The sequence below is a fragment of the Astyanax mexicanus genome, chromosome 15, assembly GCF_023375975.1.
Source record: "Astyanax mexicanus isolate ESR-SI-001 chromosome 15, AstMex3_surface, whole genome shotgun sequence".
NCBI classification, from domain to species: Eukaryota; Metazoa; Chordata; class Actinopteri; order Characiformes; family Acestrorhamphidae; genus Astyanax; species Astyanax mexicanus.
The window spans coordinates 36,873,694-36,899,135 of NC_064422.1; the positions used below are offsets into that span (position 1 = coordinate 36,873,694).

At 37.2% G+C, this 25,442-nt stretch overlaps 1 protein-coding gene across 1 annotated transcript in view; it reads right to left on the bottom strand.

Moving 5' to 3' along the window:
- Nucleotides 1–218: 218 nt before the first annotated feature.
- The window catches only part of LOC103025909 (cadherin-12), a 292,081-nt gene continuing 266,857 nt past the window's right edge, over nucleotides 219–25,442 (bottom strand). The window contains exons 9-12 of the mRNA XM_007250137.4: nucleotides 19,777–19,898; nucleotides 13,561–13,678; nucleotides 9,022–9,273; nucleotides 219–1,779 (exon numbers count right to left, since the gene is read on the bottom strand). Of these exons, the coding sequence (XP_007250199.2) occupies nucleotides 1,244–1,779; nucleotides 9,022–9,273; nucleotides 13,561–13,678; nucleotides 19,777–19,898 (1,028 nt within the window). The 3' untranslated portion in view covers nucleotides 219–1,243. The remainder of the gene's footprint in view (nucleotides 1,780–9,021; nucleotides 9,274–13,560; nucleotides 13,679–19,776; nucleotides 19,899–25,442) is intronic.

A 25,442-nucleotide genomic window follows, 5' to 3' on the forward strand; every position in this document is an offset into this window, starting at 1 on the left:
GTAGATAGAAAACCTGCAGCCAAATCAGCTCTTTCTAGAAATGAGTCCACTATTACTAAGAGTAGAATAATCCATTTCCAGCACTGCATCCTTAGAAGCCTTTCTGAATGTAGTAGTGAAGGAATGGCTCCCTCTGTGAGCGGGTTTAACCTGAAGGTATGGAAAGTTCATGAAATTTTAATTTTGGGTTTTCATTTTAATGAAGTATGCAGAGTGTATTTTTTTTTCTTCCAAGCTGTGTTTATTTAAGAAAACTGTGTGTATTACATGACTCAACTGTAGTAGCTCATGTTTAGCCCTAAACTGATTTTTTTTTTTTTTTTACAAGATGATTTTTTTTTGTACAAGTCTTTACAGTTTCCTCACAACACGCCAATGTCCATGTGTACGTGAGGAGTGAATAATTACAAAAATCCCCAAGTGTCTTTAAAAAATAAAAAAATCCATTTACTTTTAGACCGAGATAAATAGATAAATACATCAACAAATCCTAAAAACGGGGGCTTGCCAGCCTCACAAATAAATAAATAGAATCATAAATAACATTCAAAATATCTTTGGCCGAACTCGGGCCATGTGTCGATTCCCCCCCACGAACCCATCCATGAAGCTGGTCATCCTTTACAACCACTTACTAACTTACTTACTGTAGCTACGATCTTCCAGAGCATGGGTGCACTGGACTCTCTTACTTAGGGGGAGGGAATGGGGGGTCGAGAGTAAAAAGCAAAGCTAAACAAGGTAAAAAAAAGAAAAAAGAAATCATACTTATTATAACAAAACAATTCCATTGAGGCACTTTTTTAAGGATGTCAAAGAAAACGCTTGCCTTGTTTTTATCCTCCATCTTGTCCTTGATTTCTGTCTCTTTCTTTAAGCATTTGAAAGAAAAGCAGAATAAATATGACAATAAAAAAATGGACGACCCATGGATGTAACAAAAAGTTTTTTTTTTTTATCTCTTTCTCTCTCTTTTCTTTCCTCTTGTTTCTTGTCACCATGTGATAACCTTCATAATCCTTGTGCACAATCTTCTGCACAAGGAATTGAGGCAAACAGCAAGTAGCGCACACTAAATCAGGATTTTTAAGATTTTAAGTATAACAAAAACCTTTTAATTAGCCAAAAAACAAGGAAAAATACGCTAAGAAATTGAAGTAAATAAATAAACATCTTCTAAGTTCACATTTGTTTAGTTTTTTTTTTTTTTTTTTTTTCAAGCTTGCAAGAGCAGAAAACATCATCAATGTTTGTTTTCGGCGGTGGTGGTGGTGCTAGCTGTGGACGTGACATCAGTCTGGCTTTCGGAGCGGTCCCCGAATATCCCTGCGAGAGTTTTGAAGCGAGGTCCCCACTCGTTTAGGTAATCGTAATCCTCTTCTGTTTCACCGTTTAGGGATTCGATAGAGCTCAGGCTCTCGGCCACCGAACCCTCGCCTTCGTAAGCGTAGGTGGCCAGCGAGTCGTAGGGAGGGGCCGAGGTGTCTCCGTCGTGTTCCTGCAGCCTCTCGGTGATGAAGTCCTGGATGTCCGCACTGTCCTGCGAGGTGGCGGCGGGCCGAGGGACGGAACCGGCCTCTGGCTTCACGTCGCGCCTGAAGAGGTTTTCTTTGATGGCTTTGGGGTTCCGGAGAGTGCCCATGTCGAAGGCGTGCGTGTCCTCCTCCCCGCCGCCTTCGTCGTCGTAGTGGATAACGTTGTCTCGGATGTCCTCTTTAGACGTCATCAGCGTCTCCTTTTTCTTCTGCCTCCTCACGCCCACGTACAGCACCACGATCACTGCAGAGACACACACACGAGGGACAGAAACATGAAGAATGAAGCATTAAAAAAAGCAACACTCGAACACCAAAGCCCTGCTGGATGGAACGTTTTCTGAAGAAGCTCCACAATCAATGACTGCAAAGGGAAAAATGAGGGGAAACACTCTTCACACTGAAATCATGGAAAGAGCCACGGAAACGCTGTGTTCTTCAATGTTTTCCATAATTTTCAAAACAGTTTCGAGTTGCTTCCTACATATATTGGCAGGCTGGCACTGCAGCTGCAATCACGAGGAGGTGATTCAAGATGGACTCGAACTGTAGCCATCATGCATGATTGCAAAGAGCTTCAATGTTCTTTAAGGCTTTTTTAGAAAGACATACGGTACCAGTCAAACGTTAGTACAAATTCAGTGTTTTTTTAGTAGTGTAGATTAATACTAAAGTCATTCAAACAAAAAAATGTTAAACAATCCAGAATATGTTTTATATTTTACTTTCTTTAAAGTAGCTCCTCTTGCTAAGATGACAGCTTTGCATTTTTTCAGTCAGAGAAAAATAAGGTAGAGTGACCTGGAATTCAGGCTTTTAAGTTAACAGCTGTGCTGAACTCATCAATAGTTAATTATTTGAATTTCTTGTCTCTTAATAAAGTGTTTGAGAGCATCAGTTGTAAAGTTATGAAGAGGTAGAGTTACAGGTATACAGTGAATAGTCCTATTTAATGGCTGCAAAGACCTTTAAAAATGTTATGATGAAACTGGCCCTCATCAGGTCCACCCAAGAAAAAAAAAAGATCAAGAGTTAGCTTTGTTGTACAGGATATTTTCATCAGAGTTACCAGCCTCAGAACCTGTATATCTGATTTTTTTTTAATGGTATTAATGCATTATAATGTTCTTATATTACCTTCATACTATTACCAATGCATTTTCTCTAAAAATAGACAATAAATGGGGCTCTAATTGGTTTAGTGAATAATAGTGGTGTGATTTACTGGTTTGAATACAAGATAATGCTGCTTGCCATCAGCAGCCAGAGTCCAAGAGCATGAGTGTGATGTTGGCTGACACAGGCTTCTGTTAGCTAGGGGTGTCACGATTTCAATATTTCATCAAAATCGATCGAAATTATGTCATGGTCTCGAGCATCAAAGTAAAAAAGAGGATGGTGCAGCACGCTAAGCAAATGGCGCAGCACACTGTAGCTCAAAGAGCAGCCCTTTCTCCAGAGAATTTGGACATTCTCATCTTTTTAAAGAAAAACTTGAAAATATAAAAATAACAGTTGTCTAGCCTCAAATATGTTAATAGTTTTGGTACCTTAAGGAGCATCTTTCTCTCAGATATAGTTAGTGATATATCTTTATTAAAGAAAAAAACTTGTCATTCTCAGGGACTGAGTCTTATTTTTCATGTTTAACTGTTATAGTAGGATAGAGTTCAGTTTGCTCTAATTGTTCTATTATTTTTTACATGACTTCCTGTATTTTTTTTTATTTATTTTGTTATGTGCACACTGCTGCTACCAAAAAAAGCCACTAGTTGGCATTGCATATATGTCTTAATTAAATGATTTAAATTTGACCATTAGTGCCTAATGTGGTGTATTACAGATCACTTGTATCACTTTGCATCACTTATATCAAGCCCACCTTTTGAAATAAGATATTGTAAATTTGATGAATCAAACCAATGACTGAACATAGACTAATCTAAAACTGGCATAGGCTTCACTGCTGTAAAAAAAGACAAAAGAAAATCGAGAATCGAATCGAATCGTGACCCTAAAATAACCCGGAAATAAAATCGAATCGAGGATTTAGAGAATTGTGACACCCCTACTGTTAGCTAATGTACCAGAGCTGGGGATCTGATGCTTTCCTCTGTGTGAGTGTGCTGACTCCATAAAAAATAATATAAAATAATATTGTTTATCACAATTAATTCTGTAACAATATACAGTATCATCCCTCAAAAAGAGTTATCATGACAGGCGTAGACTTTTTAGAATTGTTCTGACCTGTCAGAGAGGACACCGTGGCTGGTGGCTACAGTCCAGTAAATAGAGATGAGTATTTTTATGAAGACTGTGTAAGCTAGGCAGCACTCGTTGCATGGCCAGCAGCTGGATTTTTATTTATTTTTATTTTTGAGAGAGAGAAAAGCGAGAGAGACTCCAGGGGTAGCAGTGCAGCGTGTCTATTTGGGATGAAGGGAAATGTTTATAATTACGTAAGTCGAGACCGGTAGGGTATTACACTTAGAGAGAACACATGAGACAAAAAGGAGGCGGCAGGCGGGAGAAAACAAAATAAAAAAATAAAGAAATAACCAGCTTTTAGGAGTAGAGGCGAGAGGACTGCGGCTGTGAAACCACAGTGCCCCCAAGTGGCAGACGTCTACATTACACCACTGGCTGGCATCAAACACTGTGTGTGTGTCTCTAGGTGTGTCTGACAGGGGGGGTGTTTCTTCCTCCGGCTGTGTATAAGTGTGTATCTGTGTGTGTGTGGCTCACGGTAGGTAGGCATGCAATTGATGATGCGTTTTCCTTGGTCAGACTGAGCTTTGACTGTGTCTGTCATGGCTGCTGCTGCTGCTGGAACTAGGTCAACCTGACAAATAGAGTGACTATAATGGATGAGTGCCTCTCTCTCTCTTTTCCTCTCTCTCTCTCTCTCTCTCTCTCTCTCTCTCATGGATTCCTGCATGCCCATGTGTGCATGAAGCCAGTGATTCTGACTGGCACCTTTCACAAGGGCATGGTGTTACAGAGAGAGCCTAATGTGCTAGTTTCATTCTGGTGGGCATGGTTGCAGTGAGAGAAGCTAGTTTTTTAAACATCTGTGATGCCAGGCTCTCGGGCACAGACCTGTCAGAATTTTAGAAGGGCATGCTTTCTCATTTAGGGACCTATTTTAGCGATCTATAGGCGAGCCATCAACTGTATGTGCATTGCGCAGCTTGATTTAGGGCATGTCTGTGTCTCATGCTTTGCGCAGTTTAAATGTGCTAAAAAGACATGAAATAATTCTCTTCATTAATTGTGGGTGTGTTTTGGGCGTAACACTAAATAAACCAATCAGCGTTTCACTTGTCATTTCCTTTAAGAGCCAGATGTGCTCTGACTTTGGCATATTCGTATCTTAACAGTGCAGCGATTTGCAGGTCTCAGCAGAGGAAACTGAGCTGCTCGTTCACTCTGTGGAGGTGCACCAGCAGGTAATTTACAACAACAGCAATGTTATTTACTTTTGTATTCTGTTCTGTTTGTATTGTTAAAGTAAAAAAGGTGGATTGTTGTAATGTTAAACACTTAACATACAAGTTATGTGGGAGTGTATGAGAATCACAGCCAAGTCTATTTTTACGTTACATACACTGTTGCTGTGTTATGGACATATTAAATAATAATATTTATTTTAATCATAAAAATGAAAACTTTTGAAGTGATATTAGATTATGAACAGACTCACAAACTACAAAGCATCAGGTGTTGCCACTATGATTGGAAGAAAGCTGGTTCAAATCCCAGTCATGCAGCTTGCCATCAGCTGCTGGAGCCCTGAGGGAACAAAATTGGCCTTGCTCTCTCTGGGTGGGTCTTCGAAGCAAAAAATTTAGTGTTTACTGTTCATTTAAATTTGTGAACAAAATCGAAACTTTAACGTAACGTGTAAACTCTTCTGCCACCACTAGATGGCAGTATAATGGCCTCATAAGAGGACACCAGGCTCTTGTAGAGCAAAATTTAGTGTTGCTGTCTAGTGATGTCCACACATGTGGACGTCAGGTCCTAGAAGATTATGGTGGAAGGCAACATTTAAATAAGACGTTGCCTAATAATACAGACAGCAAGCAGATAACAACAACAAAAAATAAACAGCTACTGCTTATGTTTAGCTTCTGCGCTTGGCTTGTATTGGTTGTTGATGGAACCTATTCATATTGAGTTGCTTACCAGCATATACTAGTAGATTACACTCAGAATCAGGAAAGAAATGGTCCAACCAGTCTGCAATGTGATTGGTGTACAAAAATCTTTGCATCTTCGAATCCCACACACTATTCGATTCTCTCTCCAACTATCAATTCTGACTGAGTAAAATTCTGCTATTTGGATTTCGGATTGAGTTTCTTTAAACATTGTCTTATGCAATAAAACTGTTATATTTAACGGCAGCTGGCTGTCTCACTTTCTCTCTTTCTCTCCCCAAAAACCTAATACATCTCTATTTCACCTGGAGCGCACTGAGGGTACTGTGGGAGGCTTAAACTTGGTTCAGTTGGGCGTCCGTCCCTTTTTTGTGTGAGCCACTTTGCTTTGTTCTTCTTTCAAAGTGTGCAGACAGCTATTACAGCCCTTAAGGCTTGGAGATAAAACAGAGGGACGACTGAGGGAACGGGTTTAACTTTTGATGAGGACAGTAGTAAGGTCATGCGAGATGAAAGCTCTCTTTTTTAAAAGGCATTACTGCAGGAAAACACTAAAGTAAATAAAAGTGTTGAGCTCATCAAACCGTGGAGAGCACTGTATTTTAGACTGCTGATTCTCTTTCAACACTTGTGGGAAACTGCAGGGTAAACTGAGACTGTGTCTGTTGACATGAGTAGAACAGTGTGGAAACAATATTTACAGTTAATATTTGTATATGTTGATGATGTACAAGGGGATGTTTCAGTATATTGCTTAAATTAGTGTCTACATACAAATAATGTAAAACAACTGTAGGTCAAAATGTCTTTAGTGTTCCTTACAGTTATTAAAATGTTTATTCTTTCCCAAAATGTAGGGACTATATAACTTTATTTCTTTATGTAATTTATTTTCTACACTGTAGATTAATATTAAAGTCATGCAAACAATTGAGGGATCCCCTGACCTAAACCTGATGATCTGAGATGGTGATTTGAGGTGATTTGGGATGAGCTAAAGATTCACAGCGTGAAGAAAAAGCAGTAACTATTTTTCAGCACCTCCAGGAACTCCTTTCCTTCAAGATGCTAAAAAAAAACTGTTCCAGGTGACTCTCCCTCATGAAGACACTGAGATTAAAATAGCAAGACTGTGCAGATCTGAACGATCCTCAAAGATAAATGTGCTACTTAGAAGAATCTAAAATATAAAATATATTCTAGTTTGTTGCCTTTTTTCTTAACTAAATAATTCTTCACGTGTTCCTGTATAGCCTTCAATAAAAATCTTACAATGTAAAAATAATCATAAAAAGAAGGAAAACACGTTGAATGAGAAGAGATGTGTCCCAAATTATTACTTTAGTTTATTTATTTTAGTTCATTAGATTTGTTAGCTTACCGAAGACTAGCTGGCAGCATACCAACCTACTGAATTCATGCACTTCATCAAAATATCCAGAACTCAGCTTAGCTGTTGACCAGCATTTTTTAAGTGGTCTACAGACATGATCAACCCGTCCAGTTGGTCAACTATCTTGACCATAATCACCACCAAGATGGCCACCCAGCACAACCGGTATCATCAAGCTGGTCAAACTGCAAGACCAAATTATCTTGGTCCAAGTTGACCATCATGAACCAGCTTGTATACCTGTGCAAAATGTAATTTTACATGGAAAAACAGCTTTTTTTTACCCACTTTACCTCTAAAGACCAGATTAGACCACCTGAAACCAGTTACCAGCTAAATATGGTCTTGAGCTGGATTTTTCAGCATGGATATTTCCTTATAAAATGCTTTTTTTTTCTGTCCAAAACTGAAAATACACAATGTTCCCCACTAATTGTTTTAAGTTGATTGTCTAGAAATGTTTGGTTTCTAAAGTTATCTAACCAACTTCTAATGACAATTCTGAATCTTCTGAAATAAAACTAGTCTCATATGTTGGTTCAGTTATGTATGAGTGCTTAACCTAACTTAACTCCCTTTAATAAGTGCATATCTTACATTTCTTTGAAGAGTTTTTAGCTTAATGACCAACTATGAAGGCAATAAAAGCTTCTTCCTCCATTCTTTATCACTGCAGAGAACCAGAGTTGAAGTTCTGCTTCTCTGACCTTGATGGTTCAGTTATAAAGTGGAGTAATTTAGTCCATGACCATGCAGTAAAGTGTCTTAAGGAGCCGGGATCATTAAGACATGAACTCTACTGTAAAAGAAACTGCCAACAAGGGCCGTCCTCGTCCATGCAAATCAAGCATGGCTGATATCCCAGCACTTAATTAAGCAAGATTGGGATAATCCAGAGGTCTCTTCAGTTTGATCCACTCAGTGTGGAGTCTATAAAGCCAAGCATTTTAGAAGCAGCCCTGTTAATATTGCAGTGAGCCGAGTTTCAGCATGTTCTCTCCAGTGATGTTTTTCATTCCTTTGTGTTCGGTTGCTCATATATCATGTCTAAAGGAAAAAAAAAAACAGACTAGCTGTAGCCTAATGGTTAGAGAAGTAGGCTTGGTACCATCAGGTTTCCAGCTTAACCCCTTTTGACTGGCAGAAAATGAGGGAAGTGAAAGAATAGTACCCTTTCCTCACATTTAACATTTAAAGATAAACTCTGGAAGTGTATTAAATACTCAATTTTTTATTTTTTTTCCAAAATTTAAGGGTTTTGGACCTGTATACACTGTAAACCAGGGGTCGGCAAAAGGCGGCCTGCGAGCCAGATCTGGCCCTTGAGGTTGTTTGAACTATAATGAAACTTCTCTGGCGAGCTTTTGTTTACATTTCTCCCCTGTCTTTCTGTTGCGCTTGGCGTGACTTTAGTTTCCACACGTTCTCGTGATCTCTATCTCCTTATAAGGCCTTTTTTTTCCCCCGGCCGTGTCCCAATTCACTAGCCAGGGCAGCAGCTAGATAGTGTATTGGGCCGTGACCCAGGGACACAGGTTCGATCCCACGTGAGGACTGGTGTATTTATTTATTAATTTGTTCCTTTTTTCTTGGGTTTACCTGTTTTTAGATCAATTGTTCTGCAATTGGGTTCAACGATCCTCTGGGCTGGAGAGCTACTAGTCTGTAGCACTCCATCTTATTACACTTCATTTTCCAAAACAGATTTTTTTTATTTTTTTGTGGCCCGCCATGTAATGCCTTACAAAATATTCGACAATTAGTACAAAAAAAATAAGAAACATATAGCACAGGAGATTGACACATTGTTGAAGGTATAAGACCATCTTTTAAGTGCATGCTAAGTGTATCAAAAACCTTTAAAAGAGATTAGATTAAATCTGACAGCTTCACTTTCCTCTAGTGAAACTGCCCCTAATACACTCACCTAGCAGTATGACGATGCAGACCAGTATGGCGATAAGTGCTCCAGTGCTGAGGCCAACAGGGAGGAAGATGGCCTCTGCGTTACAGGTCAGAAGAGCCCCTTCAGAATTGCAGGCACACACACGGATGGTCAGGGTACTGGTGCTGTTTTTCACTGGTAAACCACTGTCCTCGATGAACACTGGGAGGTGGTATATCTCCTGAGTGCGGCGTCGAAAACCACTGCGCAGTGTTACAACTCCTGCAGTGTTGTCTGGATACAATAAAAAAAAATAAAAAATCACTGTTAGCACTGCTAAGCAGGTTCAGATACAACACTGATTTAAACCTCTGGGGTCCATCAACATGAGTAGTGTCATATTTTAAATGTTTTTATTTATATTTATGACACTTCTCTTCTGCTTTTTGCCATGTCTTAACTGGTAGATTTGGATTTAAAAGGTGTCAAAAGTATTCACATGACTTTGTAGGTAGAATTATAGATACCAAGGTTTAAAATACTTTTGTAGAAGTTGAAGTATTAACTCAAGCTTTTTACTCCAAGTGTAAAAGTACTGGTTTTAAAACTACTTAAAGTATAGAAGTAAAAGAAATGGGGGGAAAACTACCATTAAGTACAAAAGCTTAGGCCATGCCACATAGTCCTATTCCTTACTGCCCAAAACACATTTTTATAAAAGCCATAATGACTATAATGTTATATTAAGATGTTAATGTTGATAAATTGGGGGTGCACTAGGCTGGCTCCCAGTTTCAGCTGCATATATGCCTACTATGTGGGCGGGGCGTGATGAGTGCAGATGTGATGAATCACTTATAAACCAATAGGGTGTCGGAATGGTATATGTTTATACTTATCGTCCAACCACATTCAGATTCACTTTTTTTTTGAACGATTAAAGACTGGAATGAAAACAAGCTGAAATGAAATAGGAGTAACGAGGCTATTTTTAAAATGTAAGGAGTAGAAAGTATGCAGTTAATTTTCTGCATTATTTATTTATTCTCAGCACTGCAGTGAGTAACACTTACATGTTGGTGGTACAAGAAGTGTTAGTGTGTATTGTGCTGGTACAGTGAGTGGATCAGAAGCAGCAGTGTTGCTGGAGTTTTTAAACACTGGCCCATCTGTTGTTGCACAGTTTGTGTTGGTAATCCTTTAGTCCTAGTCCTGGAGTATTCTCAGTCCAGTCGTGACACTGAGGTGTTTAGGAACTCCAGCAGCACTGCAGCACTGTGTCTGATCCACTAATGCACTAACACACTAATTGCATTAAATTTGTATACTGTGTTAAGTAGATTTGGGTATACCGTACTTTATTACCATAATTTCCATACCAAGAATTTCCCCCCGGGGATCTATCTATCTATCTATCTATCTATCTATCTATCTATCTATCTATCTATCTATCTATCTATCTATCTATCTATCTATCTATCTATCTATCTATCTATCTATCTATCTATCTATCTATCTATCTAATGACAGCCCAGATTAATTTACATCATATTAAATCAAGATATCCATTCATAACTACTGGTGTTTAACCTATAAATATCCACATTTTATCAGTAGCTTTTTTTTGACAGTTCCAATAAATCCAGGTAACAGAGATAAGCGTTTTTTTATCAGCCAGGCGAAATGTCAGTCAGGCTCTGCTTAGCGCAGAGATTGCGACTGCAGCAGCACAGAAAGCACAGTCTGTGTTCTATAAAGATGGGTACTGAAAGAGCATTGCTGTGCCCTCTCTGAAATGATAGCCAGGACCTTTTACTCCCAATCGTGACCTGATATTTTAGCTTTGCTCTCAGCGCTGCTCTTTGGGGTTTGGCGTGTTTTCATACTTTGTGAAAGAACCTCACAGCATTACTACCTCCAGCCTCCACTTCATCAACACTTGAGGGAATGGACACTTGTAAATTTTATGAGGGCTGATGCTCTTTCTCTGACCCCAGAACTGCTGCAGCTAAAGGGGTAGATAATGAATAATTGAGTCTGCCTTGGTTTTGATGGGGTTTAGAGAGGAATGACAGCTGATTATCAAAATGAGGGACGGTGTGAGTCTGCTTTTACCAGACTGCAGCGCCTGTGCCCTTTAACTCTGTCATTTGACTTGTGTGACTTTTTCTTATTCTGTTGCATTTCATATAAATGTGTCACAGGTAGACAGACCTTTTTTTTTTCTGCCTTTGTATTCATGGAAGCACCTGTAGGTCTGTCACTATGTCCTAGACCTTATCCACACATATCCAGATTCATTAAAAAAAAAAAAAAAAAATAGAAAATGTTTGTCCATAATCGAACATAATGAACAAATTGGCTAAAAGCCGGATACAGAACACAGCATTTCACAGGTTTTCATTAATTTTGACTTTTTTCACAACAGAATTAATTACATATCCTAAAAGTATTTTCAAAATATTTTATTCCAGAGAAAAAGCAATATATATATATATACACACATATATATATATATATATATATATATATACGTATATATGTATATATATATATATACATATATATACATATATGTATATATATATATACATATATATATATACATATATGGAACACTGAACCATTATATTATACTAGCAGACAAACTGACAAAGCACCACATTTACCAGCAGTCCCAGCAAATGGATTTACTTAAATAGTGCTAATTGTCATTATTTTACTTTAGTAGTGTTATTCTAACCATAGGTGTACCTCAGTATTGCTATTCTATTCATAAATCTACCACATTAGTGCTATTCTAATAAAAAATGTACCTCAGTAGTTCTGTTCTAAGTCACTTTGGACAAAAGTGTCTGTCAAATGCAATGTAATGTAATGTATTCTAATCAAAAATGTACCTCAGTAGTGCTATTTATTCATGAATGTACATCAACTTTTTTTTTTGGACTATAAGGTGTACCGGATAGCAGCTAATGCTAATGCTGCTGCACCCAGCCTTAGTGCTGGAGAAACTTCACTGAAAACTCACCCTTATAATGCTGAACTTCAGCGGAGCGGCTTTACTGCTCCTTAATAGCTGACTCGTACAATAACCTATCCATAACCATCCATTTCCATAATAATAACCCTGTACAGCTCATATCTTTTAGGTTAAAAACAGTTAGTTTGTAAAAGGGTAGCAAACGGATACAGAGCATGGTTTAGTTCAATTCATCCATGTAGATATAAATGAAAATAAAAATGAACTTAAACCTGCCGTTTTTCGGCTATCCTAGTCGTCATTCTCACTCACTCCTCATCAGCACTCATCCAATGGAGGAAACACTGAAATGTTAGTAAATTACTAAATAAATTATTAATTCTTTAGTAGAATTTTTTATTTGGTCTTTCTACTTAAAGTGCTTTTTTGGCATTTTCTGTCAAATATTTTTAGTTCCCTAGCTTAAAACACTTCACCAAAAACATAACCTGCCCACTCCAAATGTGCTTCTGAAAAAGCTTTTTAGCCACAGAAGGCCAAAAAACATGTTTTTCTGCTGTGTCCTCCCCAGTTCCGCCTTATAATTTGTGTTTTAGCTTTGTGCTGTTACCCTGTCTTTCCCAGGTGCCTTTAGTCGTGCGTTTTGTTTCCTTTGTCTGGTCTCGAGTTCTTTCTAAATGTCTGTTTCTCTGTGTCATTCTTCAGAGCCTCCAGGTTTGTTTTCTTGTTCTCTGTAGTTTTCATTTTGCCTCGTGTTTACTTCGCTTTGTGAACAAAATACTCGTGCTTACATCCCACTTCAACACCTTCTATTTGTGTAACAGCACCCTGGAGAGAGCTTCCAAAAGTGCAGTTTTTTTAGTGATCTATACCACTATTATAGTGAGGTTGAGGGGCCAAGTTTAACACCAGGTCTTATATCAAGACATGCTTTTATAGCCCTGTGTGTGGCTGGGAGTGTTTTACATTAGTGTTTCTCAGTAGTTTTTACCCAAAGCCTTTCACCAGCCAATTTTATTACAGATGGGATAAAAGCAGCAAATATACACCCTTAAAATCCATAAGATGTATATATATATATATATATATATATATATATATATATATATATTTAACCTCATTTTTACTTTATCTACAAGGTGGAGCAGCTTCTGTAGGAAAGAGTGTCTAATAGAGTGGAGGTCACAGTGATTAAACACAATGTTTAAAAACTCCAGCAGCACTGCTGTATCTGATCACTCACACCACACCAATATAACTGAAAGTAAATGACCCACCACCCAAGTAATAGCTGCTGTGTGGTGGTCTTTCCTGTGAGGGAGGTCCTGACCATTGAAGATCATGGTGAAATGAAGGTAGTATTAATAATAAAGTAAGCAGAGAAACAGGTACAGGACTACAGTCTGTAATAACATAACTACAAATTGCTCCTAAGTGATCAGTGGTGATGAAAAAAAAATGGACAGTGAGTGTAGAAACATAAAAAGTGGTCATAATATTGTGGCTCGATAGTATAGAGTAATATATTAATGCGATGTATAGGCTGTATTTTAAACATATACATGCACACAAACACACATTAAAAGAGAGATACTCACTCCCAAAGTCTTTGATGGTAAAGTTCTTGCTCTTCATTCCTTCCTGTGGCGATCTGAAGGAGAACTTCTGTCCTGACATTGGGAGATCTTCATCTTTTGCACTGATGACCTGAATCACCTGCATGCATCGCAAAAAAAAAAAATAATAATAAAATAAAAATAAAAACGTACTTTAGGTCACTCCACAAGGCCATTGTGATTTTATTTAGCATTTTTTAAATATATTAAAATAAATATTAAAATAAGAGACCAATTCAGTTTCTAAGAGCATTTATTGGCTATGAAATGAAAATAAATATTTGGTGGAATATCAGAAATCAATATTTGGTGGAATAACCCTGGTTTTTAACACAGTTTTCATGCATCTTGGCATTTTCTCCTCCACCAGTCTTACACACTGCTTTTGGATAATTTTATGCCTTTACTCCTGGTGCACAATTTCAGACAGTTTAGCTTGGTTTGATGGCTTTTTTCCAACTTGAGGTTTTATTCTAACTTGGTAAAATCAAGAAAAAACATCATCATTAAGTCGTTTATCTTTTTTTTTTAGAGCTGTATATTGTAAAAAAAATGCCATACAGAACCTATTGTCTTACAGTGTGACTTCATCTCTTTCTCTGTTTCTCTGTTGAATGTGTTCAATATTTCTTCACACAGCACACACACACACACACACACACACACACACACACACACACTGTTCCCCGGTGCCCTGTCTGCGATCCTGATCCGCCCATGCTGTAATAACACACATCTCAGCTCTTCTACTCTGCAGAGCGAGCCGGATCCGGCCCTGTCCCGCCCCGCTGTTAGCATCACCTGCCGCAGGGCTGCTGTGAGCACTACAGGTGCGTGTAGAACAAGACGATTAGCGCTGCGCTAATGCACTTATCCGCACACGACCATTAAATCATGCACATCCATCAGCTCACGCTGCGCCGACACCTGATCGCCGCCTCGTACTCCATCATCTCAGCGCTGCACATAGTTGTGTCAGAAAGCCAGAAATCTAAACAGCAAACAGCTCCAGCTAATCCCTCTTTGAAAACCTGTCAGATACTTAGAAACCCAAACACAGATAATCCCTCCCTCAAACAGCTCAGAGAGAGAATCCTGAGAGGAACTAAAGAGCTGGATTTAAATCATGTGCTTTCTGTCTGCGCCACAGACTGTGTATAGCTGGACAGAGCATCGTCTCTCAAAAGTGAAGCCACCACAGGTCGGGCGCCCCCTGCTGTTCGGTTTCAGAAAGCTGTGTAACCCCACCCATCCCCATAGGTTTCAATGGCAAAACAGACAACTTTCAATCACGTTTTTTTCTAATAAACTATAATTCTACCTCCTTTATTTAAATGTGTAGTGTAACCTCTGCTTATATTGTCAAATGTTTATATCCCCACAGAATTCGTTTTTTAAAACGTTATTCAGCTCTATTCAAAAAAGGTGTGGTTATTGTAAAGCAATAACAGACCGTCAGCTCCGCTCTGCAGCCTGTGACCGTGAGGCAGCCCTCGGGGGCGGGGCTATTTAAATGAGTAGGCTGTCTCTCCACAGTCTTTCTCCCTCCTCTGGTCTCTACTGCGCAGAATCGGGTGTCAGAATCACCAACATGGCGGAAGATTTTGGCTTCATTTTCATTGAATGAATGACGCTGCGAATGAATGACGCTGCGTCTGCATCTTTTTTTACAGTCTCTGGTCTGCGCTGGTACAAGTGTGCATGTAAACATACACACACACACATAATACACACACACACGCACAATACACACTAACATTTTTATTGCTTACTTTACTAAACTTGCACCAGTAATAAGATCACGCTGTAATTAATAGAGGCCTTTCAAGGAATAACCTTAAATCAACCTTTTTCATTTTCTTTACTATTGAAAGTTATTATTATATATTTTTTAACCCTCTATGGAACACTGTTTCCCCACAGGCAACAAACCATTTTTTGGTTAGTACCCCATAACATACTGTACCTTATTTATTTATTTATCTATTTATTTATTTATCTATTTATTATATAATGCTGCAAGACATATGCACATCCGATACAATGACATATAATACTGAATAAATAATAATAATAATAATAATAATAATAATAATAATAATAATAATAATAATAATAATAATAATAAAAAGTGTATGTGGGCAAGAACATGTGAAGAAGTATATTTGGCAGTTTATATTCTTCACATATTCTTGCTGTAAAATCACTACAACATTTGATTTAAATGATCCGTTTTGATATATCTCCCAAGAGACTCCCAAGCATTTAAAAAAATTATGTATTTCCTCCAAAAAAATATATAATTCATAGAGGGTTGAGAAACTAGTAAATAATAACTCATTTTAAAGAAAGAGTAGCTAATGATTTCTTGCAAAAAGACAGTAAAAATCAGAATCATGGCACAGTTTATTTTTATACAGTGATACATTAGCCCTGTTTCTGATTCCTGTATTGTTTCACATGGATGCTTTTAGACTTGTAAGCAAAGTGTATTACATTATATGGTAACACTTTCTATGAATGTCATCTTTATTAGACACTATAACCACATTCATGACATATTATAATGCTTTCATAAGGCATTATAAACATGGCTATAAATATTTATACAAATACATAACCCATTATAGCCATGTTTATTAAGCATTATGAACTGTGATCATAATACATTATAAGCTCTGCTTATAATATATGTGTTAAAATAGTTTATATCTATTATTAATAATCTAGTCCTACAATGAAAGTCTGGCACTTTACTTAGAGTGCACAAAGACCTGTTATAATACATTATAATTGACTATAACTAATATTATATTCAAGACAAGAATACTTTATGAGTGGTTAAAAATATATTTATAGGATTATTGAGGGTGTGTTTATAAGTTGGAAGCTTTTTTAGTCATAATACAGTCTGCAAGCCGTGACTGAGTTTCTTGGTATTGACGTATAACATGTTATAAACACAGCTATTAATGCATTATAATCACAGTTCATGATGCATAATAAACATGGATATGATGAATTATACATTTTTATAAATATGTATGGCCACGTTTATAATGCCTTACGAATGCGTTATAACGTGTTACGAGTATGTTTAGAGAGTCTTTTAGAAATGACATTCATAGAAAGTGTTACCGTTTTTCTTCTAAAATCATGAGTAATATTAGTATAGTTATTAAGGTTTTTTAAAGAAAAAAAAGAATAACAAAGAAAAACAAATAGTAGATTTTGGTGGTTTGATTATGTTTGATTGCAACATTACTTGTTCCCAAATTAAAATCAATTTACATATATAAAGATAAATAAATGTAAATAATTAAATAAAATAATGTCTGAGTTCTGTCCTCCACCAGAGGGCACTAAAAGACTACATATGGATTCCCTGAATTTCTTCAAAGAGATGTAGTACAAAGTCCACTTCTACTGCAACTAACATGTGTTAGATTATAGATTATAGATTAAAGATTATATGAGATAATCTGCATATAAACCTGAGATAAATTCAAACTCCTACTACTACTACTACTACTACTACTACTACTACTAATAATAATAATAATAATAATAATAATAATAATTGTGTCCCATGACTTGTCCCATGACTTTTCTTCCATCAGAGTTGCATGTTCTATGTTCATGGATAATTCTAGCCAGATGCCTCCCATCACGACATCATGATCGATGTCTTCTATTACATTTTTTATAGTACACAAGTGACACGGTGGATCTAGGAATGTTAACTTTCAGAAATAGAAAGTTAACATTCCACCTGGCACCCACTATCAGGCCTTGCTTAAATAATGATTGTGTCACGTCGCCTTGCCATGAGCACAATGGCCAGTGTTTTAGCTCAATCAGATAACAGATATCTCCTCACAACTTATACAGGTGTTTGGCTTTCCAAGACATTTCCTAAGGGAAATCTTTATGTTTGTTACAGTTGCGTACTGTTATTCCATGATGTTTGATGTATATATATATATATATATATATAAAACAATGAAAGTAGTCAAAGCATACATTTTAACATTTTATCTCTACATTTGTCTCTGTACATTGACCATATGATGTTTGTGGGATTACATGATCAGATATTACTCTTTTCTCCAGATACATTAGTTTGCAGGTGATTTATTGGGCAGCAGAAGTGAGAGATTCATTGCTGCTAAATGGTTGTAATGGAAGGTGATTAGTTTAAATGTGTAGTTTCCTCTGTAGCTTATCTGCTGATAAAGCAGGAGCAGACAGCACTGCACGAATGGACTGAGAGCTGTAAGATGAGGCCTTTAGGTTTATCACTCACACCTCCACTACTTCACTCCTTCACTCAGTCTACCGCTCACACACACACGTACAGCCTCAGCTGCACTGCTGCTGCTGCTGCTGCTTTAATGAGTGTGCTGGGGTGTGGAGTGTTATACATCATCTTAAATGCCTCATTAGTCCAGAATTGGATTCTGACATGCAAACATGCATTTCTCTCCCTCTCTTCCTCTGGTTCTCTCTCTCTCTCTCTCTCTCTCTCTCTCTCTCTCTCTCTCTCTCTCTCTCTCTCTCCCTTGATCTTTCTCTCCTTTTCTGACTCTCTATGTTACTCTCATTGGTTCTCTCTCTCTTTTTATTTCTCTCTATTATGTTAGTTCTATTTCTTTCTATCTCTATGATTCACACTGATTGTTTTTTAACACTTTTCCATGTATGGTTTTTCCTTCTTTCTTAGTTTTTCTCTGTTTTCTCTATTTTTATTCCAAGTCTCCCTTTTATTTTCTCTGTTTCTCAGCTCACTCTTATTGTTTATTTCCCTCTTCATGACTCACACTTGTTGTTTTTGTACCCCTGTCTCTCTCTCTCTCTCTCTCTCTCTCTCTCTCTCTCTTATTATTTCTATCTATTTATCTCTCTTCTTCTGGTTCTCTCTCTCACTTTCTCTTTATTTTTTATCTTCCATCCTTGTCTAGCTCGCTATCTTGCTTTCTTTCTCTTTTTCTTTCTCTTCTCTTTTTGTCTTTTCCTGTCTTTTTCTCTCACTCTTATTGGTTATCTACCTCTTTTTAATTTTATCTATCTATCTCTCTCACTCTCTCTCATTCTCTCTCTATGACTCACACTCCTTATTTTGTCTAACACTTTTTCTTTTATTGTTTTTCAATCTTTCTTTGCTTTTCTCTATTTTCTCTATTTTTATCTTACTGACTCCCTTTCATTTTATTCGTTTCTTAGCTCACTTTTATTATTTATTTCCCTCTTTATGACTCACACTTAATGTTTTTGTACCTATTTCCTTTTCTGGTCTTTCTTTCTTTCTTTCTTTATTTTCACCATCTTCCGTTCTCTTTCTCTAGAGTTCTCAACTCTCAAAAGCTAGTTCTCATAGCCCCTTCTCTATCTCCCTCTCTCTCTTCTTTTCTCTCTCTTTTCACTTTATTTCTCTCTCTTTCTTTGCCTTGGTCACTCTTTGGGTCTTTTCACAGCTGGTCTTATCACATTTTAGTGATCTGATCACATTCAGATTGTACTTGTCCACATGAAAAAACTGGTATAAACACCCCCAAAGATACATCGTGATCAGATTACGAATTGATGATCTCACAGACCAAATTTAGAGGTGGGGCTAACTGATCTCATACATATTTAATAAACGGGAAAAAGTTAAAAAGTTAAGAGTAATATTTACTGTAAATCTCCCTCTCTATGTGTGTCTCTATGCCCGTTCTGTCCCTTTCTCTTTCTCTTTTTTTTATTATTTCACCCTATTAGGGTTGGGCAATTTGGCCCTAAAATAATATCACGATATTTCATGGTATTTTCGCGATAACGATACTCTTGGTGATATGACAAAACACTTAAAAAATATTTAAAAATACATTATACACTGCAAGAAAATAAAAAAATATATATTGTATTGTTACATACAATATAATAATGCACACCCCTAAGTGAGATATTAAAAAACACAGTCGAACAATTCAAGTCAATGATCCAAAATGTCTTGATGCTAATAATAATGCACTCCAAATATTTCCATATATCCAGGATTAAAGTAAAATAAATGATAAATGTTAATGTTTGCCTCTCTCTGTTTCTGTACTTCCTAATATTTGCCATTCTCTCTCACTCTGTTCTCTGTTGTGTGAAAATAAGATTCAGTGTGTGATTATGAAGAAGAGAATGACTCATGCGCTGATACACACTCACCTGTCCCACTCTGGCACTTTCACACACGTAGGTCTCATATGGTATTGCGAGCTCTGGTGGAAACTCGTTAACGTCCAGGATGTGGACGGTGACGGACACTCTGCTGGTCAGCACTGGATTATCTACAGAGAGAAAGAGAAAAGAACACAGTTTTAGCTCTATCATTCCAGCTTTAGCTTTAAACTTCTTAAATCTATCTTCCACAGATAATCAGATTCATTATTAAATCAGAGTTTAATAGCAAAGCTATTTCACTATAACAAAAAACAACAAAATCCACAACTATCTCATTGATACACACTATTAGTCCCTCTCTCTGTGTGTCTGAAGGGGTTAAATCATCTCTATGAGCTCTTGATCAGAATTCTGAGCTAAACTCAGAACAGCACAGCAGTCTGGTTCATAGATTAGGCTGAAGCCACACTCTGCAGTGCGGTAGATCCGCAGACCTGGGGTTGGGTCCAGCAGTGAATTTGGGAGACATTGCCAGTGTAATACTGGCACCATGTGGCCGTACTGAGAAAAGACATTCATCTCATTCATCTCCTTCACTGAGTATCTGCCAGCTCATCACAGAGAAACATCTAAAGCCTTGTTCAACATTAATCATACAGAGAAATCAGGTTCGGATGAAAGGGATTAGAATCAGAGTCAGATTTCAAAAAAGGAAAATCATAAAACACATTTATTCCACGTTCATAGAGTGTCTTTAGTTTGATTATCAGTGTGCACACACACTTTGATATGGTCAATGTAATACATCTGACTACATGCACAGAGTATTTATTGCAGAGTTTAAACCTGACTGTAAATAAAGGATTAAAGGATTCTGCAGTAGTTACATACACTAAATTTGACTCTGAAAATGATTATTTATTATTGCATTAAAGGGCGCTTTCACACCAGTTGGTCCGAATTAGTTGATGAGTTTATTTGGAGCGTTTTCTCCCTCTGTTTGGTTTGGTTTCACACAAGGACGTACTTAAACATACCAACATGCCTTCTGATTGGTCAGAGCTGTCTGGCGAGAGAGCAAGGAAGTAAATATAGTGAGAAGATTCTGTGTTCCAGCGCATATATCTGTGCACTGAATATGTGCTGCTGCACTTTCAAATACAGTGTTTTCAGTAGGATGTGCAGCACAGATGTACTACGTGTACATGTAGTTGCAGGCTGCAAGCAGTGAACGCTGCACATATCGTACGTGGAAACAGCATGGAGCAGCAGAGACTGCATTTTTTTGTTATACAGTAGCTGTGGAAATTAGTGTTATCTGACTAATATATCAGATTAAACTGCACCTTATCAGCAGTTTAGCTCAAATAAAAATAAGTATATTTCATAGCTATGTGAGATTGAGACCAGATCATGTTCTCACCACAAGCGAACTACTTCAGAGTTCTCCACTAGCTGGTCTCGGTCTGGTTATTAATTCCAAGGGTTCATTTACTTTTTTTCCGCTGCCAAGGTTTAAATGAATGTGTTCAATAAAGAACTGATTGACTTTTGAAATTTTATGACAAACGCATGCAGAAAAACATTAAATTCCAAATGATTAACATACTCTTCTTGCACAGTGTTCTGTAAGCCCGGATAAGTTGAATTTACTTAAAACATTTGAGCAAACCGGTGGCCTTAAAAAAGTTAAGTAATGGGGAATGAAAACTTAAGTTAGCATAACTTAGAACATCAAGTTATTACAACTAAAGGGGAAGTTGATTTAACTTTTTTATTTTTGTTATACTTTAAGATAACTTTTTTTAAGGCAGCCAGTTTGCTAAAATTTTTTAGTTGAATTTACTTTAAAAATTTGAGGAAACCGGTTGCCTTAAAAAAGGTAAGTAATGGGAAATGAAAACTTGAGTTAGCATTAATTAAAACATCAAGTTATTACAACTAAAGGGGAACTTTTAGGGGTTTATTTCTAAGGTAGCCCAGGGGGAATCACTACACACTGATGGTGAGTGTTAGTCAGAAACTGTTGGACACACCCAGTATGCAAATATATTGTGACAGAAGCCAATGGAAAAGTTAATGTTAATGGCAACAGAGTAAACTCAGTTATTATAAGTTGATTTAACTAAAAGATCTCAGTTTGAATGTTTATGTGCCCACAAAAGTTCAACTAATTCAAAAATAGTTGAGTATTGTTTAATAATATCCAATTTTATGTAAAACAGATTTAAATAATTTGAGTTCAAAAAACGTATGGGTTTACAGTGTAGGTCTGTGTAGAGTGATGTGTTGTAATTCTGCTCGGTTTAATTTGTAATCTACACTCAAAGGATAATATGGTTGAATTGCTGCAGAATTAAGCCATTAAATTAAAGCAAACTGGCTTGTTTTACTCAAATAAGGTTTATATCATTATTATTTAGTAATAAAATGAGTGAGCAACTGAACTTGGACCCAGTAGCAGCTATTAGTATCTATTAGAGATTTAACAAAAAAGTTGTCTGGGGTGATGTCTGGGAGTAGGACATCCTACACTGCAAGCCCGAATAAGCTGAATTTACTTAAAATATTTTAAGTAATGGGGAGTGAAAACTTGAGTTAGCATGAATTAAAACATCAAGTTATTACAACTAAAGGGGAAGTTGATTTATTTCTAAGGTAGCCCAGGGAGAATCATTACCCAGTATGCAAATAGATTGTGACAGAAGCCAATGGAAAAGAAGCTGTTAATGACAACAGAGTAAACTCAGTTATTATAAGTTGGTTTAACTCAAAGATCTCAGTTTAAATGTATTTGTGCCCACAAATGTTCAACTAATTCAAAATAGTTGAGTATTGTTTAGAAACCTCCAATTTTATGTAAAACAGACTTGTTCAAACAACATATGGGTTTTCACTGTATATGGACACATTGTCAGTAAAGATTAATTAGTAATGTGAAATGAAAGATTGAATTCTTGATTCTATTTTTGCTCGTCCAAATTAGGATTGAAATGCCACCCAGATGGTTTCATGGCATCATGGCAGCCGAGGTTAAACTGACCCTGACAGAGATGCAATACGAGTATCTTGTGGGTTTTTATTACTCATCTCTGTGATGTTGTATCAGGTGTGACTGCGTGCAGTGTGTGGGGCATCAGTGCAGAATGAACTTGTATGGATTGTATGTGTGATATGAGCTGGGGGTGGCTAAAGGACGAGCTTAGAGGAGGGAAGGGATCTATGCTTGCCCCCCTGGGGTCCTATATACAACCGAGACCTTTAGGTGACCTTGAGGTAGAAAAGCAATCTTCCTGCCATGATAGAGGTGTATATGTGTGTAGGGTTGTGTGTGTGTGTGTGTGTGTTATGTACTTTAACGGTTTTGCTGCTATAACCAGATTTTACGGTCACCCCAGCCTGGAATACAGAAGACAGGTGATGGAACAGGAATATAACAATGTCATAATACTTGTCTTTTTACTAATAAAAAAAATTAACGTCCGTAGTTTATAGAAAAAAAAAATAAAAAAAATAAATATATAGTGCATTTATGTGCAGAAAATGAGAAAAAGTTTATAATTATAAAGGTTTATGAGTTTAGAAGTCAATATTTGGTGGAATAACCCTGTTTTTTTAATCACAGTTTTCATGCATCTTGGCATGTTCTCCTCCACCAGTCTTACACACTGCTTTTGGATATTTTTATGCCACTGGTGCAAAAATTTAAGTTGTTCAGCTTGGATAGCTGGATGGATGGATGGATGTATGGATGGATGGATGGATGGATAGGCAGATAGACAGACAGACAGACAGGCAGACAGACAGACAGACAGACAGACAGATAGATAGATACTTTATTGTTCCCCGAGGGGAAATTCTGGTTTGATGGCTTGTCATCATCCATCTTCCTCTTGATTATATTCCACAGGTTTTTAAATTGGTAAAATCAAAGAAAAACTATATACTTTACTATAAAAACTACTTTTTATTTCCAAAAGTGCCCATAAATGCATGCTACTTATTGACATTCAGTCTGTGTGCACATAATGCAGCTCCATATAAAAGCAGTAAAGATAGACTGGGGCAGCCTAGGGTCACCATGTCTAATGGCAGTCATCATCTATACTATAAATAGACTATAAAGCCCCTAGAATTGGAGTGTGGATCAGCGGATCTATGTTCTCTAGATTCACAGAGATCCATTCATATCCGCTAGTATGACCTGACCTACCCAATGCTGTTAGAGCCGAATGCAAATAAATCCTCACAGCTATGTTCTAGCATCTAGCATAAAGTCATACATACAAAGGTTATATATCCTATACATACTATACACATATCCAGTTTCTCACAAAAGGGAGTACACCACTAAATTTGTAATTTGTAAATATGTTATTAGAATTTTTTAAATAACTTGACACATAGCCATAAATGTCTAAAGCGCTGGCAACAAACGTGAGTACTCTGCACACAGACTGCCTAGGCTACAAGACGTTTGCTAACACCTTAAAACTGAGATACCACGTAGTGAACAAGGTCATATATCAGTTTTCCAGGACAGATTTTACTTAGAAAAGGCCTCACCAGGGTCGACCCAAGATGTTGAGTGCAAAAGTTGGCTTTAAAAAAACAGAGTGTATGAGTATGAGTGCTGCCGGTATTGCTGCAGAGCTTGAAGAAGTGGGAGGTCAGCCTGAGGTGCTCAGACCATAAAACTAGACTTCTGCATACTGCATCCACTCTATCTGCAAGCCACTGTCCTAGTAGGAGGCCTCTTCTAAAGCTGATGCACAAGAAAGCCCACAGAGTCTTTGTTGTTGTCTGACTAGATCAAGATAAACTTGTTTGGCTCAGATGGTGTCCAGCAACCTGTGGCCGCACCCTGAAGAGGAGTACCAAAAAAAAAAACGGTTCCTTGTCTATAGTCAGGCATGGTGGTGGTAGCATCAGCATCAGCATCAACTGTTACCAGCAGTTTAGACATTAATGGCTATGTCTTGAGTTATTTTGAGGGCACAGCAAATTTACACTGTTATGCAAGCTGTACACTAACTACTTTATATTGTAAGATATTGTATATACTGTATATATTGTATGATATTGTATGTCTTGTGTGTGATCTTTTTTTGTTTCTTCTGTTTCTGTCCTGCTTTTCAGTCTGCTTTGCCCCTCCCCCATGTGTTCCTAACCCCACCCTAGCCATTAGTGTTGTCACCTTGTGTCTTGTTTGTAACCCCGCCCCATCGTTTCCTGGCCCAGGTGTTCCTCACCCTCCTTGTGTATATAATCCCCTTTGTTTCAATGTTCCTTATGGAGTCTTTTGTGTGTTTGTTTTTTTTTTTTTTTTTTATCCCAAGATTATTGTTTTTTTACTTATGTCTAGTATTTGCTCTTGCCTTTTTTTTAACTTGCTTGTTTTTTGCTTTTCCAGGGTTTGTTTTTGTCTAACTTGTTTCATTTTATTACATTTATATTATCAGCAGTTACATCCATCCTCTCATCCTTCCAATTTGACAATAGTGACAGAATCTGTATTCCCTACACATTTCACAACTGTATTTCTCAATGGTATTTAAGGCTAGTTATTGTGTTCTTCATGATATCAAGTACAATCTTCTGTACCTCTCATTCCACTCCATGCCCTGATGAGTGGTGTGGTATCTTATATTGTCAGATCAAGTAATTTTTGTGGTTATCTATTAAAAAAATATGAGCCTGAATGACTGAAT